We start from the raw sequence: 17,962 nt of genomic DNA, 5'->3' as shown, positions 1-17,962 counted from the left end.
TAGTAAAAATGCCTCAGAAGAGAGGCTTGAGAGAAGTGGATGGATTTGTGATATTGGAGGTAGAGTCAATGGGGGTTGGATTGATATGGGAGATGCAAAAAAGAGAAGATTCAAGATGACTCCCAAGGTTTTGGCTGGCACAATTGAGCAAGTGTTAGTGCCCATCAGATGAGGGGAACTGAGGAAAAGTTCAGTGTGGAAGTATGAATCAAGAGTTTTGTTTTGGTTATGTTCAGTTTGAAATGCCCAATAGGCAGCTAGGTAGTTTTAGGGACTATGTTACTTGCCTTACATACAGAGGCGGGTGCTTATTTCTTGATGTGGGAGGCAGATGGGTAAATAGACAGTTTCATTAAAATGTGCTAGGTAAAGTGACAAACTTCAACACAGGGTGCTATGGAAACAAGGCCCACAGACATGAATCCCAGCCGGACTGTGTAAAGGAGGCTGGCTTCTGAGCTGACTTAAGAAGGATGAGCAGGTAGTTAAGCAGGAAGAGGTGGGATTAGTCGAGGGAGAGGTTGTTCCAGACAGAAAGGGTGGAATGGTAAAGGCTGAGCTGTGGAACTAAAGCAGTTCATTGCTCTATGGCATAAAGTGTGAGGGGGGAAATGGACAGATAATGAGGCTGGAGAGGCCAAATCTCAAAAGTTAGGGGCTGAATCAAATGTTTTCTTGATGTCCCTTCCAGGTCTAAGCTCTATGACACTTTGATCCTACTTCCAAATAAATTTAAGATACCTAGAACTTATGGGAAATTTTTATACAGTATTCTATCCTGTGTTGGATTGGCAAAATATTATTAATTTCCTCTTTTAAAGAGGCTTTGAACTCAGATGGTTAAAATGGCCAGAGAGAAAAGACAGCCATTGTTAATCTCAGCACAGCTGGACTGCTATTGTACATCAGGTGACACTCTTATTTATGCATTCATATATGAATACATTTACTATATTCAGCAAAAGAATGAAGAATTATATATTCAAATGAATAGCCAGATTTATGTCCAGAAGTCATCCTTTATGCACAGCACTCCTTATCTATAACAGAGTTAAAATCCGCTACACTAAAACTCCCAGAAATCCCTAATGTTCTGTGTGTGTTGCCTTGAACTTTATATAAACAGATGTTTTGACCATCTGGGTTTAGGTTAGGAAAGACATGAGTCTTTATTAATAATGGAGTCAAGTTATTCTCATTTTTTAATATTCAACGATATTATTATTCAAAGGAATTAAGTGTCATAACTGTGGCTCATTTTGCATCTGCAGATGGAGTTCAATGAGAAAGAACTGCGAAGAGAAATAAGCTATGCAATCAAAAACATACATGGTATCAGGCAAGTGCTTCACATTTTCCTTGTCTTCAGTTCAAGCTACTAAAAAAAGTTAATGTTCATGAATGGCTAGTGAAGTAGCCTTTTCATCATCTGAGCAGAGTAGAATATAGAGGTGGGAGTAAGAAATAGGAAATCCTCGTTTGGATTCAATGGTAATTTCTAGTATTGGCATACTGTCTGTTTACAATTAAAAAAACAAAAACCCTTTCTGCCCTCACAGCACTGTGCTCTGAACAATCAGGGATTTACTGATGAACAAGACCTTGTTCTTCAGGGCTCTGTATTTCAGGGACAGAGGCCAGACTTGCTCATAAGTGATCATTACTTACACAGAGACCAAATAGATTAATTTTGGCTGGATTTATGGGGCAAGATTGGGAAAGATTAATGAAGGTGGTTGCTTTAGAGTCACACCTTGCCTGTTTTGAGAACAAGAATGATTTCAGCAAGCAAAGGTGTCTGTGTGGATACATGTGCTTTGTGTGTGTGTGTGTCCGTTTGTGTGTGTATGGGGTAGGTGGCAATGCAATGAGGTGTGAGAGGAGGGAGACTGTTGAGGCTGGAGGAGAAAAGAGGGGGCTTAAAGTGGAGGGAGTAATGTGAGCAAAGGCATGGAGGTGGCAAAAGGCAGCACGTATTCGTGGAGCAGGAAGCCATACATTTGGACTGGAGTTAGGAATGTAGACAGGAGAGCGGAGGGACATGAGGCTGGGAGGAGAACTTGTACCTGAATTCACCCTTGTATGAAGTGGGATTATTTTCATTTACTTTCATTACAGAAATAAATGATAAAAAATAAATGAATTGATAAAAATAATTGATAAAAAAATAAATGGATTTAAAACACACATTTCTTGAGTTCATGTATAGAGGGCTAAATACAATGTAATGGAGCATATGTTAAATTGAGGCATCCTGAATTCAAGGTAAGAAAACAGGTTGCCTACTTCATGATCATCTTACATGAAGGAGGGATCCCCAGTCCATTGGCCAGTTGTATCTCAGCTTTTGCAATAGGGCCAACTTTAGACTATTTTGGGAACAGAGGCTGAGAGAGCAAAACTTGACCCTGAGTGTGCATGTGATGGGTGATTTTCCAAAGGAGTTATGACATTTGAAGTATCTATCCTTACAAAATTTAGAAAATCTCCTCTACAAGTCTCAAATAGTATGGGCAAATATGCATTCACAAAGTGAAAAGGAGACAACATCTATAACCACATCCAATGTTTTTTTTCTTAACCTTCAACAGGGTTTCTAGTTCCCTATTAATTCTATTCCCTGTCCGTCAAATCCAGAATACATTTCGTACAGAAACTATGTCTTGCTCTTTAGCTGGGCAGAGCTAGTATATGAACATACCGATTTGATAAATGCAGTGGAACCAAATTACGTTTTGTGGTGGGGGTGGGTCATAAAGTATTTTACTTAATCAAATACAGTAGTTTTACTTGGCTTTTAAAACTCCTTACCAGTTACATTTTCGTTGAATATAACTGCAAAAGCTCAGTAATTCAGGATTGTAGGTTTCTGATTTACATGCATACCAACAGAAGAGATTGGTTGTTACTATTATTCTGGAGTACATTTGCCTATAAGATGATAAGAAGTGCACAATGTCCTGAGTATATGACATATTAATGGTGTGATTATTTATGCCCTTAAATACACTTAATTTGAAGAGTTTTGTTCCCAACTGATTCTGTTAGATATTTGAATAATAGAAAGCATCTTTGCCCACTGGGGACCCACCTTATGGTCCTTCTTCATTCTGCTAACACTGAGTGCCAATGATGAGCAAGGGATCCCTCCTTGTGGGGAAAACAAAGATAAAGACAATAACGACTCTCCCTACCAGTGTAGTAACAAGACTAAAATATGTGCTCAGGCTACTGTAGTGCAAAGTAGGATGCTGGGATTCAGAGAAGGAAGACCTAGTCAGCGGCAGGACTGGAGGAGGCGAGCTGTAGGATGTGGTTATTTTTGGTCTGGTCTTTGAAGCACAGGTGGGATTTGGACAGGCTGAAATTGTGGGAAAGGTGAAATGAACATCATACATGAAGGAAAAGACATAAAATATTAGTATGAATATGTTTGTGGAAAGGCAAATGGTCTGGTTTGGCTGAAACATAGCGTTCATGAAAGGAAGGAGGAAAATAACCTCAAAGGAAGATTAGGGACAGACGGGAAAATTTTTAACGTCAGACTAAACAATGTGGATTTTATTCTGTATCCAAAGTGGAGAAATTACAATTACAATATAATATGATTACTACAGTATAATTAGAAATGGAGGTGGGCACAGGGTGCTAAGTAAATAAGAAGGGACATAGAATAAGGCTGCTAAAATGGAAGTGTTAAAGAAATCTCCCAGGGCTTCCCTGGTGGCGCAGTGGTTGAGAGTCCGCCGGCCGATGCAGGGGACACGGGTTCATGCCCGGGTTCGGGAAGATCCCACATGCCATGGAGCGGCTGGGCCCATGAGCCATGGCCGCTGAGCCTGCGCATCCGGTCCAAAAAAAAAAAAAAAAAAAAAAAAAAAGAGAATTCTCCCAAAAGAGGTACCATAAGACTGAGTGTTTCAGGAAGAGAAGGTAACCAAATAAGGGGGAGGGAGGAGGGTCTAGGATGGGGAGGATCAACCACCAACATCTGGAGCCTGCACGTCTTTGGGCATGGCATATATCAGGGTTCAGGATCCCTCTTATTGTAGCTTTTCTCCATTGACCTTTTGTTTAAATATGAGTAATCATTTTTTACTTTTTTATGAAACACGCACACATGCATACACATACCTGCTTTCCTGAGCTTCTGTACAGCATGAGAATAACATTGTTATGACATCAGTTTGAATTAATTCCATCCAAATGAAAAGATACTTGCTACTTTGGTTATTGTTTGTCATTTTTGTAAATTCACAATTTAGGCATTCTGGGCTCTAAGCTAGTTCCACTTAACTGCCTTCCTTTTCCTTCAGCACCCCAGGACCTCAAACTGGGAACCACTGAGCTCACTATAATACAGCTCTCCTGGAAAGAATATGTTGTGTAGTCCAGGAATGCTACTATTTCAGTGTTCAGAAAGTGAAGATAATTTTCTACTCCATGAAGGAGAAGAGAGGATTGCTTTTGGAATATTTTAGAAATAGAAATGTAAATTTAGGACACCATTTCTGTTGTAGCATTCCTTTGTATTGCTGTGAACCAGTGAGTTGACAGTTAAATATTGAGGGTCACATTATGCGCCTTGAAAACATTTTGGGAACTGTTTTTAGGTAATGTTAATCACCTATAGAATGTATTAAGGATATTATTACAAATGATACTGTGGATAGAATAAATCACTATGTAACTTTTAAACTAGGCTTTTTGCATGCTTTAAGTAGCATGGCAATTAAAACAGTTTTAAAAAGAGTATTGAATATCATTCAATTTAAAATATCTAATGTGCTGCTTTCTTTCTTACGTTCAGGACAGGGTTGTTTACTCCAGACATGGCATTCGAAGCAATAGTCAAAAAACAAATTGTAAAGCTGAAAGGGCCTTCCTTGAAGAGTGTAGATCTGGTAATACAAGAATTAATCAACACTGTCAAGAAGTGTACCAAAAAAGTAAGTTTGAATTATGTAACTTTGCAACCAGTAACTACTTGGTTTACCCATCTTTCCTACCCTGCTACATACCTCTCTTTCCCTGACTCTCCACTTTGTCATAGAAGGTTGTATGTTTGCTCAAGGGGAAGGATTGTGAAAAGTACTGAATGGGAATTGCTTTCATGATATATGGGCATATTGACTTCTATCACCCCATTCCAAATAGGGTTGTTGTCTTAATCAGGTAAACATCACTTTAGAACAATTAAGTGAATGCCCTAAACCAATTTTTCCTGTGATGCATGGATGGGAGTAATTGTTAGGGGGAAGGAATCAGTGATATTGTTTGTAACAAAAAGGTAATTCTTCTAAATTTTAAATGAATTCCACTTGAATCTGGATGTTCTGGGAAGGGGCACTGTGGTATAGTAGTTAAGAGCCCAGCCTCTGAGGTCCAGTTATCTAGATTCAAATCCTGGCTCTGCTATTTACTTGCTGTCTGACCTTGAGCATCATACTTAATCTTTATATTTTTGTTAATTTCTGTGTAAAATGGAGATGATGATGATGATGATGATAATGATAATGATGATGATATCACCTCAGTGAGGATTAAACAAGATGATGCCTGAAACCCATGAGGCACTTAACACATTGATTAAACATAGTAAGTGCTCAGTAAATGGTGGTTAATCTATAAATGGCCATTTTTAGTAGCACCCAATATTCCCTACCTTGTAATATTTATTGTAATATTTATTGATGGAGGGTAGTGGGCAAGAGACTTCCCAATCTGGGGGCTCTTCACTGAGAAACATGGAGGAATTGTGCTGGATTCCATCCATTCCATAGGGACATGAAAGGGGTACCCTGTATTGGAAAATATAAGAAGGGAATTACTGATGGTGTTAGGATAGGGTAGGCCTAGCCCTATGGCAGTTACTATTGTTACTTTGATTATTTCTTGAAAGTATAGATACTTCTGATTTTGTTAGTTTTGTTACCCTTCCCTTTCTGTATGGTTACTATGAGTAACATTCCTGAAAAACCAGTGAGAAGAAAGAGAGAATGAGTATGAGTGTTGGTTCCCAGTTACCTTACAGAAAAACTCAGATGAAGGAAAGGTGTAAGTAGTGAAAGAGGAAAGGAATCTAAATTTAGGAATTCAGGATTGTCAATGCTAAAAGAAAAGGAGTTAGGTGGAACTAGCTTGGGGCCCAGAAGTGGCTCTGGAGCTTCAGATCCCTTCTCTAGACTTCTTACTATTCTTCTACCTTGTTCCTTAAAGTTCTATTTTCTCTTCTCTAAAATAGGAAAACGCCATAGGCATTAAGGGACTGAGGAAAGGGAAAAGAATGCACATGGGGAAGAAAAAAATGTCTTTATGCCAGCTCTTCGTTTGGAAACTTGAAGCCATTTAATAATACTTCACATCCCTCCTGTCCTTGCCTATACCTCAAAATATAGTTAGTCTTGTCACCTGTATATTGGCCTCCTCTTAACTGACTTGCTGAACTAACTGAAACTGCATTCTCTATTTAATCACATGGATTGCCGCCCTCAGCACATAGATGTCTTCTTCAGCCAAAAGCTTCTCTTTAGGTTGCCCATGCATTCCTGCTTCCACCAGTTAAGTGGTCTTTCCAATAGCCAGTTGTGCTGTGTTTGTCCTCAAACCTGTTTAGCTAGTTTTCCTTCTTATTTTAATTATGTAGGTTAAGTGAAGAGTAAATAAATTGATCAAATGCAGGAAAGACTTTGAATTTTGTTTCCATAAAAATCCAGCTTTGGAATGACTTAATAAAGGTTAGCTACAAAAGCTTTGCAATTGATTACGTGTAGGTAGGACAAGGCTAAAAGTATATGGGGGGGGCGGTGATAAAAATCTAGATGGGCTCTGCATTCAGATGATTTCCCGAGTGTCTTTATGTTTCCCCTCCACTTTAAAGAAAGCAAAACTGGAAATCACAGATGAAGGATGTGGTTTATGTAAGACAGAAGACACATAACTCCAATCAGCAGATCCATATGCAGAGAACAGGCCTTGGCCTCACATCAAAAGATTGGCACATGTGTGTACATTTATGTTTTAAGTTATATAAAGTGTTTATGGTATGTATGAATCTTTTTTTTTTTTTTTATCACTTCCCATTGTATCCAGCTTACTGGAAAACCAACAGTTGGTGCCGATGGCATGGGACGAGACAGCTTCTTCCTGGACGCTTTTTGGCTTTTATTCTTTGCTTTTCACCCTTTGAACCTCCTTTTCCATTAAGCTCTCTAGACCAGTGGTGGTTGTATATTTGTACTGTCTTCTCAAAACATTTTATATGTTGCCTTAAATAAAACCTAGCTTTCTCCCTGAGATTATTGTTTACCCTTCAGCTCCCTTCACTGAAGGATATTTATTGGCCCAAACTCAAAGAATCTTAGGGCTTGGATCAGGCATGACATTTGTGTACTTCTCCATTTGTGGCTTCCAAACATTATTCCTTCACCTTCCTATAAAAAGTGTTCCATTAAGGCCCGGGTGTTACCAGCTCTGCCACCCTTCTCTCTTCTATTCACTGTCACCATCAGGTCCTGGTCACTGCCTTGTATTCATCAAGATATTTAGAACTTGGCTTACATTTTTCCTCTCCATCCTAAATTCACCTTCAACTTGGATGACTTCAGTAGAGGTCATGTCCAACACCCAGCAGCTGCTGCTCTTGGAGATCTTTGACTGCAGTGGTTCTCCATTCATTCCACACTAGCATCACACTCCTTGTGACCTCTTCCAGTCCCTGTCATGGTGGACAAATGTTCTACCAAAAGATTCTTCAGAAATTTAAAACTCTAAATCTAGGGTTTTCAGAGCACTGATTACCCCCTTCTACCCTCTTTTAGCTTGTAAGTCAGTTGGAAAATTAGTAGGAAAGCTTAAAGGAGAATTGAAATTTAGTATCTGCTTTGCTGCTGATAAATCTAGATTGGAAAACATGGCTGGGATTTCCTGCTGAAGTGGGAATCTCCCGTTACTTCCTCTTCCAGCCATTAACTTCAGAGTCCACAGTGGCGGAGAGAGTGAGATGTGCACCCAGAAGGAGCACAGCGTTTTTTGGCTAACCTCACACCTACGGGCCTCTACAGTGAGCAGTGATGGAGTGCACCTGCTCCACGAAGCAGAGAGCTGTGAGCCAACACAGGTCAGGGGCTCATAGGTCTCCTTTTGTCTTCTCTTTTTTTTTTTTCTTTCCTGCGAGGTGACGAAAATGACAAGGGCTTCTCCCGTAGTACTTTCTCAAGAGAGAAGAAATGTTGGTGGAAGTTCCTACTTTATGAGTGAGGTGTGAAAGGTGCTGGGGAGGAGGAAGGGAGAGAGCAGTTCTTCTCTATACCTAAATTCTGCCACAGGGTCCAACCCTTCCAGCTCTCTCACTCCTTTACTCTCCCTATAACCAGTCTTTAAACTCAGAGACCTTCAGACCTTTGGCTTCTTTTTTTTTTTTTCTTAGCTACCGGTTTCTTCCGGATTTTATTATATTTCCTGACCATTGTATCAGTCTGGGTCCAATCAGAAGAGAGAAACCACACAGCAGTTTGAACAGGGAACAGTTACTATAAAAATGTATTAAGGGCTTCCCTAGTGGCACAGTGGTTGAGAATCCACCTGCCAATGCAGGGAACACGGGTTTGATCCCTGGTCCGGGAAGATCCCACATGCCACAGAGCGACTAAGCTCGTGTGCCACAACTACTGAGCCTGTGCTCTAGAGCCCGTGAGCCACAACTACTGAGCCTGCATGCCACAACTACTGAAGCCCGCGTGCCTAGAGCCCATGCTCCACAATGAGAGAAGCCACTGCAATGAGAAGCCCGCACACGGCAACGAAGAGTAGCCCCCGCTCGCCACAACTAGAGAAAGCCTGCGTGCAGCAATGAAGACCCAACATAGCCAAAAATAAATAAATAAACAAAATAAATTTTTTAAAAAATGTATTAACTATAACATGGGCTTAGAGGAATGAGGGATTGGCTAGTAAGAAGTTAAGAGAACAACTGAATATAGGGGTAGAAGCTGTAAGGAGCAGATGCTAAGGTACCACCTTTAGGGGAACATCCAGGAAAGAGGGCCCCTGACCAGGGCTAAGACTGGGACTTCCTTGAAGTGGGCCTGGATGTGGCTCACTGGGTGGCAGAAAAGTTGCCGTAGTGTCATGCTGCAGTGAAATCTGCCCTCTGTGCTGGGAGGGAAAGGGTGTCCATGGGGAGGTGTCTCCTTGGAGACACTCTGCTGCAAACTGTTCAAGGTGGGGACAGTGGCTGCCTTGTACTGCAGTAGCCTGCTTTAGTCTGCCTTTTCCTCCCTCAGTGTCTCTCCAGGCCCCGCCTCTCCTGACAAAACTTCACTTGGTGCCAGCCAGCAAAGGAAAAATACTTAGAGGGCCCAGGATTATTTTCACAGAGTGGGCAAGCAGGTTGAATTTGGAGCTGAGAGGCAATAAATTGACAAGCAGTGCATTTACCTTTAACTTTCTGATCTGTTACTTTAATTCCTCTTGGATTAACTTTGCCACCTGTTAAAACTCTAAGGCTGGTCGAATTTACTATTTGTGTTTTATCTCCCTTTCCCCCAGGTTGCTGAAGAGCTTGGAGACAACCCTCTATCTGTGTGGATTAGTGCCACATAATATACCCATTGTCTTCAGCATCTCATTAATTAGTGACTTGCAATGTTCTCCACCATAGTGACGTTAAACTTTTAACACTCTTTTCAAGATGCTTTGCTCATCACTTTCAGTAATGATTTCACAGAGAGAATACAGGCCATAAATGGGAACATTAATTTCTAGCCCCCAAACCTATGTGTATTCCCAGCCATGCCCATCCTTCTCTCTGTCTCTGTTGAAGTATTAATCCTGACCAGGGCTGGGCTTCTACTTGTACTCTCAGCTACTTAAGGAACTTACTCTCTGGATTCCTCTGTTTCCTGAATCATCGCCTTCTCCGTCACATTTTAAAAGAAGTCAATGTATAAATATATTTATGTCTCTCCTGACTTATAAGTAACAAAAACCTGTCTTCTGTCCTATTCCTCTCCTTTTCATCATGGCCAACCTTCTTGGGGAAAAAAGTAGTTTGTGCTTGGTATATCTTTACTGTCTCATCTCCAGTTAATTCCTTAACCCTCTGAAGTTTGGCTTCCACCCACCACTCTATTGAAATAATTATGGTAAAGGTTAACCAGAGACTCGATTGCCAAATTGAAGGGACACTTATTCCCGATATTGAATTCCACTCTCTTTTTGAAGCTGACACCTCTCTTTCTTGGATTCTCTTCCATCTTTCTCATGATTCTTCTTCCGTCTCCTTCAAGAGCTTATCCACATTTGCCTGCCTCTAAACACTGGAGTCCCCCAGAACTTGCTCCTGGTTTCCTTCTCTTCTCTCTCCTTTCTCCCTGGCAGATCATATCTCCCATAGTTCAACTATCACTTAAAACATTGTTGATTCCCAAGTCTATACCACCAGCTCAAGCTTCTTAACTGAAACTGTCTACTCTACAGTCTACTGCAACTACCTTCTCTTCTTACTTAAGGCTCTAAACAGTTTGTTTTTTTTTCCCCCCACAAACTAAATTACTACAGTGACCTCCTAACTGATCTTACTGCTTCTAGACTGGTCATATTCAAATTCATCCTCCTCACTATTGTCAAAATGGCCCTTCTAAAATACGCACACATATTTTTTGCCTGTTCCCTCAGAATTATTCAGTGGTTCCTTGTACCTTAAGAAAGTTCAAATCATTTGTGATTGTGTTTAGTTTTCACCATCTGATCCCTGAATAACTCTCCAGCTACATCCATTGTCACTTTTTGCTTGCTTCAGCCCTTCTAAGTGATTTGCACTATTCACAAAGATTTTTTGTGCCTTTAATATTTGTACATGTGATTTTGTTTGTTTAGAGTCTCCTTAAGATATAGCTCAGTCATCGTTTTTCCTGAAGGGCCTCTGTGAGCCCTTTCTTGGTCTCCATCCTCACTCCCTTCTTAGTGCTTTAATTGTAACCCTGTGTTTACTTCTATCATAACAATTATGATACTGCACTGCAATTTGTTTGTAATTTATTTGTTTAGGTGAATGCCTCTTCTTGCTGATGATAAGCTCCTTTCAAAAAAGAGCGGTCTTTTATCTTATCTTTGACACCTAACCCATTGACTAATCCTACATGAGACATTCTATAAATACTTATTAATAATTTAGATATTTTAAAGTTATCCTGATGGCAAAGAAATCTGTACTTGGTTTAAAAATAATATTTTAATCACTCCTTTTTAAAAAATTTTTTATTTTATATTGGAGTATAGTTTCAGTTGTACAGCGAAGTGATTCAGTTATACATATATATGTATCTATTCTTTTTCAAATTCTTCCCCCATTTAGGTTATTTTGGAATATTGAGCAGAGTTTCCTGTGCTATACAGTAGGTCCTTGTTGGTTATCTACTTTAAATATAGTGGTGTGTACATGTCAATCCCAAACTCCCAATCTATCCCTCCCCCAGTTCTTCTTCTGAGATCTTGGATCACCTTCACTATCATTACTCTGAATTCTTTTTCCAGTAGATTGCCTATCTTCACTTCACATGGTTGTTCTTCTGGGGTTTTATCTTGTTCCTTTATCTGGGACATATTCCTCTGCCGTCTCATTTTGTCTAACTTTCTGTGATTGCAGTTTCTTTTCCACAGGCTGCAAGATGGTAGTTCTTGCTTCTGCTGTCTGCCCTCTGGTGGATGAAGCTGTCTAAGAGGCTTGTGCAGGCTTCCTGAGAGGAGGGGCTGGTTCCTGCCAGGAGGGGCTGGTTCCTGCCCACTGGTGCATGGAGCTGGGTCTTGTCCCTCTGGTGGGCAGGGCTGTGCTCAGGAAGACTTTAAGCAGCCTGTCTGCTGATGGGTGGGGCTGTGTTCCTGCCCTGTTGGTTGTTTGGCCTGAGGCGTCCCAGCACTGTTGGGAGGGGATAGGTCTTGGGGAGGAAGTGGCAGCCTCCAAGTGGGCTCACACCAATGAGTACTCACCAGAACTGCTGCTGCCAGTGTCTTTGTCCCTGCAGTGAGGCACAGCCACCCTCTACCTCCGTAGGAGACCCTCCAATATTAGCAGGTAGGTCTGGCCCAGTCTCTTATGAGGTCACTGCTTTTTTCCCCTGGGTCCTGGTGCGCATGAGACCTTGTGTGCACCCTCCAAGAGTGGAGTTTCTGTTTGCCCCAGTCCTGTGGAATTCCTGTGATCAAACCCTGCTGGCCTTCAAAGCCAGATTCTCTGGGGGCTCCTCCTCCCATTGCCAGACCCCCAGGCTAGGAAGCCTGACATGGGGCTCAGGACTTTCGCTCCTGTGAGAGAACTTCTGTGGTATAATTATTTTCCAGTTTGTGGGTCGCCCACCCAGCGGGTATGGAATTTGATTTTATCGCTATTGTGCCCCTCCTACTGTCTCATTGTGGCTTCTTCTTTGTCTTTGGATGTAGGATATCTTTTTTGGTAGTTTTCAGCTTTTTTCTTTTTGTCAATGGTTGTTCAGTAGTTAGTTGTGTTTTGTTAAGAAGGGGTGAGCTCATGTCCTTCTACTCTACCACCTTGCCACTTCCTCTAGTCACTCCTTTTAAAATGATAAAATTTGGACAGGTTTTCTTTCAAGTATCTATCCTTTTCCTTATTCCTCAATTTGATGTTCTTGATATTTGGCCTTATTATGTCTACCTTCAATTTTTTTTTACTTTAAAACTGGTCTAATTCAAGTCTTTTGTAAAGCAAAATAATCCTAATTAAAGTTGAGTATGCCAGGACTTAATTATTTGACCCCTTTTGAACACAGCCCATAGATAAAGTAACCATATAATTTATTGTCCAACACAGATTTGAGATTAAAAGGGGGAGCTATCAATACTTTCACTGGAATAGTATGAGTAAACCCAGACTGCTCCAGGCAATCTGAAATGTATAGTTACTCTCACTGTATTGTGAATATATATATATATATATATATATATAAGAATATGTATATGTGAATATATAAACTTAAAACAATAATTTCACTTACAATTGCTCATGTTGAATTTCTTATGTGTAAAATACTTAACTTTTCTTTTCCTTAAGCCACATAAATAAACATCAGTGAAACACATGGGATTTATGTGTGTTCAGATAACAAGGCACAAAGCTAACCTGGGGGAATGCACTTCTTCTCGCATGTTTTCTCACTGTGGTCTCTGGGGCACTGGAGGACAAGACAGGGACATTAGAGCTTTATGAGCTATTTGGCTTCACTCCAGGGACATCTCAACTTTGGAATTTTTCTGGTGGGCATCATCTTTCAGCTGCTTTTCTCTACTGCCTCTTCTCCAGTGCTTCATTGCAGGGTCCTGAGCTTTTTTGCAGGAAGCACTGAGAGGAACATCTTGTTTTTTTAACCACAGTTTAGCAACTGTGCCATTTATTGGCCTCTTGGGAAGCCACATTCTTGGATCACCATCATACCAATTAATTGATTTTTTTTCCCCCTGCTTAGAAAAAAGAAAAAACGGTTTGCAAGGAAATAAAAAAAGATACATTAGTTGGTTAATAGAAACACTGGGAAAGATTTTTTCATTAAAAAGTGCTGTTAGAAGAAATGCTGAGTTTTGTGGCATGTTAGGTAAGTAGATATCTGACCCTGAATACACATAACTAAGCAGTGAATCCAAAGACCTTACCGCAGCTTTCAAGGCCCTGAATGATCTTGCTCCTTTTCATTTCTAAACTCCTCCCCATCTCCCTCCCCACAGTCCACTCCAGCTACACTGGTTTCCTTGTTTCTTCAACAGGTCAAGGAGATGTGGTGCAGGGCCTTTGCATTTCTCATTCTCAGTGTTGGAAATACTCTGCCTCGAGATGTCTGCATGGGTCACATCCTAGCTTCTTTCAGGTCTTTGCTCAAATGCCACATAATCAGAGTCTTCCTCTGACAGAAAATTATTATTTTCTATCAGCAATTTCACATGTTTCCTTCGAACACACACACACACACACACACACACACACACACACACACACACACACACACACTCATACCATTCTTCATCTACTTACCAAATTTGTTTTTCTTTGTGGCACATACGACCACATGAATTATACTACATACGTCTTTTATTTTTGCTGTGATTGTTGGACAGTAAAGGGACTTGAAGAATGTAAGCTCCATGAGAGTAGGGACTTGGTTTGTTAAGCTCATTACTCTGTTTATAACCCCTGAACATCCAGGTTTTCAATAATAATTATTGAATGAGTAATTGAATACATGAATCATGTCTCATTGACTTGGCAGGTGATTCTCCATTTGGCTAAAGTAGTCATTTGAGTAACTTCCATGAAAGCTTGTAGGATGAAAGAGAATAACTACAAAGCATCATGCTCAAATAGGATTTTCTTTTAGGTCTGGATAGATCTGCTCTGGTTTTCACTCTGTACATAAAGATTTGCATTTCATCTCTTCTAATGGCTGGCTGTCCAGTCAAACACTCTGTGCTGTGCTTCTCATACAGCAGATGCCTCATGTAATGGGCCATGGTACTCAGGTTTCAAATCAGGCTGAGTATTAAAGTTTGAATCATTTGTTGGGTTTTATATGAAATTCAGTCCTGGGACTTGACTAAAATTCAAGAGATAGTAATCTCACCTTTTAATCTCACAATTCATTAAAGGATTCATGATCTTTGCAATTAATTCTTAATTTATAATTTACCCTGGCCCCTGCTTTTCCTCTTACTTTCTGCATGATTTTTCTTGTTCCATTTTAACTGCTTAATAATGTTTACCAGAGATAAATGTGGAAAGAGTGGTGATGAAAACCTGGTTATTGTCTTCAGGTATTGTTTTGACCCAGCACCAATGCCCTCCTGCCCTCCTGTTTGGATGTTTTCTGATTACTTAATGAGATTATGGCTCTTCTGACTACCTTTCAGCTTTATTTCACTTAAAGTTGGGCTTTTTCTTTTAATTCCTTAGCATCTGCTAAATAACACTAGCATTCTCTTCATTTCTTTGTTTAGAAGAAATAATGTCAGATATGTAATGGAGAACATATCAACTTACCATATATGTTCTTCCTTCACAGAGCTCACCATTCCTCCCATCATTTGTAGAAAATATTTGAGGTTTGGGATTTGCCCACTTGGAGAAGGAGGACTAACAGTATTTCTTTCTCTCTGACTACTTTACCCAAGGCCACCCGGGTGGGATCTGGCATCCTTCCCCTTTTTACCAACTTCACTTAGATCTTCCTAGACTTCCTATATGCCACTCCTAAAATATAGAATCCTCAATAAAGAATTTTCCAACTTACGCTTGTGAAGTTTCTTGACCTGTTTTACTAGAATTGTTTCTCATTTTTGATTACTTTTGTAAATGTGAATACTTCTGTTTTTCCTTTTTTCGTGACAAATGTGTTGTGCCCAAATAAATATTCTCTCATCTCCTGAATAAATCCACCATTATGCTACACACAAATTAAAAATCACTAGGGGTTTTAAGGGCAGATTTTTTTTTTTTTTTTTTTTCGGTACGCGGGCCTCCCGCTGCTGTGGCCTCTCCCATTGCGGAGCACAGGCTCTGGATGCACAGGCTCAGCGGCCATGGCTCACGGGCCCAGCCGCTCTGCGGCATGTGGGATCTTCCCGGACCGGGGCACGAACTCTTGTCCCCTGCATCGGCAGGCGGACTCTCAACCACTGCGCCACCAGAGAAGCCCTAAGGGCAGATTTTAATTCACATAAATAGAATAAAATTATTGCATGCTTTTATAAGCAGTGAAATCATTATGGCTACTGAGTTTGTAGTGCATGGCCAACAGTGGTTGGTTTATAGCATTTTGATCAAAATAGAGCCCATATCTTTAGGTCAGCCAAACCATCAACTCAAGTCGTGCACATAAAAGAAATTTTATTCTGGTTTTAGTTCATTTTCTCAGTGGTGTTTGCAACGGAACTGTGAACAGATGGTTACCTAAGAGCCTGAGTCTTTGCTTAAGGCATTGAACTAGTTACTCTTGAAGGTATAGAATCTTGCCTGGCCTTGTGCCTGTTCCAAGAGATACCTAATAGTATGGCTCTCATGATCGGATTAATCAATGGTTAATACATTTTGTAAGTGTATATTTTTATTGAGTAGAAATGTCTTTCAAGTGATTTTTTTTCCTCTAGGGAAAAATGTGCTCCATGCTTAAAATTAAATTTTTATATTGACGTCCCATCAAAATAATTAAACACTACCCTAAATAATACTTAAAATATTGGATTTTATTAAAACATGTTTTTGTATTTAAAAAAATGATGGTGCTACTTTGTCTCAAAACAAGTATAAAGTTTTCTCTTAAAATTATATACTTAAAGTTTTGATTCCTAAATACATGTATATTATTACTCCATTTAATCTTCCTTATTATTTAAGAATATTCAACATAATTTTAACATAAGCTATTTAGAAGTAATTTATCATTTAATAGATGTTTAGCTTTGTCTGGAAGCTTTGCTGTCATTGTTTAAGCATCAAATCTTCTGAGGCCTTCTCAGAGCAGGTTTAGCCACTTCTTTGTGTTTCTCCTTGATTTTTGTGAAATATTTCTCTCGCATAACAATTTATCTGTATAGTCAACCTGCCACTCAAGACTGTGAGGTTTCCAATATCAGGTGCTTTGACATAAACCGAGCTCAGAGCTGGCCTATAGTGGTGCCCAAAGAATGTTTGTTAAATGAATGACTGATGTGAAATAAATTTAAGAATATAAAATTATTATATCCAATAGCAAAGCCTTAATTCCTTGAGCCTGTATAAATCAATTTGCAGAATATTTAAATAATTAATAGAAGAATAAAAATCTAATGATGGTGATTTCTAGGTCAATATTATTTTGGCACACATGATTAAAATTTTGATGACTTTGACAAAAAATTGTGTTCTTACAATGGTAAGCTTTTAGTTCAACATCCAGAGCAAAAGAGATTGAAAATTATAATGACTTAAGTGGTTGAGAAAACTGATTGCACCTTAAGTAAGAGATGTAGAAGAGAGGCAAGGAATTGAAGTGAGCAATCAGCTGAGTATCTGTTAAAGCTAAGTAGAATGTCATGCAAACTGAGCCAGGGACTCTCCTGAATGAGGTAATGAAATGAGTGGCAGAAAGCCTACTCAGAAGTCATTCTGAATGTCAGTAGGACTTTTTTTTTTTTGCCTTTTTCCTATATGTATTATGAAGAATTGGGACTGGAGCATTACATTTGGGAGCCAGCAATTAAAACCATCATTTTGAGTTTTATACTCCCACAACATTTTTTACACTCCTACAAACCTTTTAAGATCAACCAATTAGAAACTGTACTGGCTTCATTACTGCCTTTCAGTAATGCCTAGATCTTTCCTGCTTACTGTCCCCTTCAATATTTCTCTGAGGGCAGTTCTTCTAGTGTATTCTCTTTCCATTTTATCCCACTTAGAATTTAGGCTCATTTACATCCAGTTTTCTCAGTTGTAGATACAAAAATATGGCTCTGGCGGGTTCCTTTCCTGATGAAATTGAGCTTGGAAAGATCAGGAGGTACGCACAAAAAAATCAATCCTCCTGCCAAGGGCAGTAGATTGGAGGGTTCTTAGATGTTTCTACTTCATGGGATGCTCTTATCATTTTGGCCTTTCCTTGACTTTTTGATGTCTGCATACTAGTCTGTGGTCCTTCAGCTATCAAGTATTTAGTTTCTGAATAAATATTTATATTGCCACTCTTTGGTGTTTTAGAAATAATCTGCTATAATCCGTTTTCTAAATGCTATTGCCATCCCCATCCTATTTAGTAGACCGCTATTGCTTGTGTAGTCACTTCTCTGCAGGAGTGTGGTTCTATGTTAGTGTGGCTATCATCAAAAGCAAGTATGCAATGATAGCTTGGGGTACTCTCTGAGTGCAGAAGAGGAACAATTGCTCTGGTGGCCTAGTGCAGGCTAGTGGTTTGTGCCAGACGTGCCA

General features: G+C 39.8%; 1 protein-coding gene across 4 annotated transcripts in view; it reads left to right on the top strand.

The window, feature by feature from the left end:
- DNM3 (dynamin 3) overlaps positions 1-17,962 on the top strand; it is a 556,874-nt gene that overhangs the window by 208,709 nt on the left and 330,203 nt on the right. For all 4 annotated transcript variants that reach the window (XM_024739835.1, XM_024739837.1, XM_024739836.1 and 1 more), the window contains exons 9-10: positions 1,272-1,339; positions 4,811-4,949. In XM_024739835.1, coding sequence (XP_024595603.1) covers positions 1,272-1,339; positions 4,811-4,949 — 207 coding nt within the window. The remainder of the gene's footprint in view (positions 1-1,271; positions 1,340-4,810; positions 4,950-17,962) is intronic.

Source organism: Neophocaena asiaeorientalis, unplaced genomic scaffold, assembly GCF_003031525.2.
Source record: "Neophocaena asiaeorientalis asiaeorientalis breed wild unplaced genomic scaffold, Neophocaena_asiaeorientalis_V1.1 scaffold589, whole genome shotgun sequence".
NCBI lineage: Eukaryota > Metazoa > Chordata > Mammalia > Artiodactyla > Phocoenidae > Neophocaena > Neophocaena asiaeorientalis.
The sequence above is the reverse complement of the archived record's forward strand: the minus strand, read 5'-3'. Positions and strand labels throughout refer to the sequence as shown.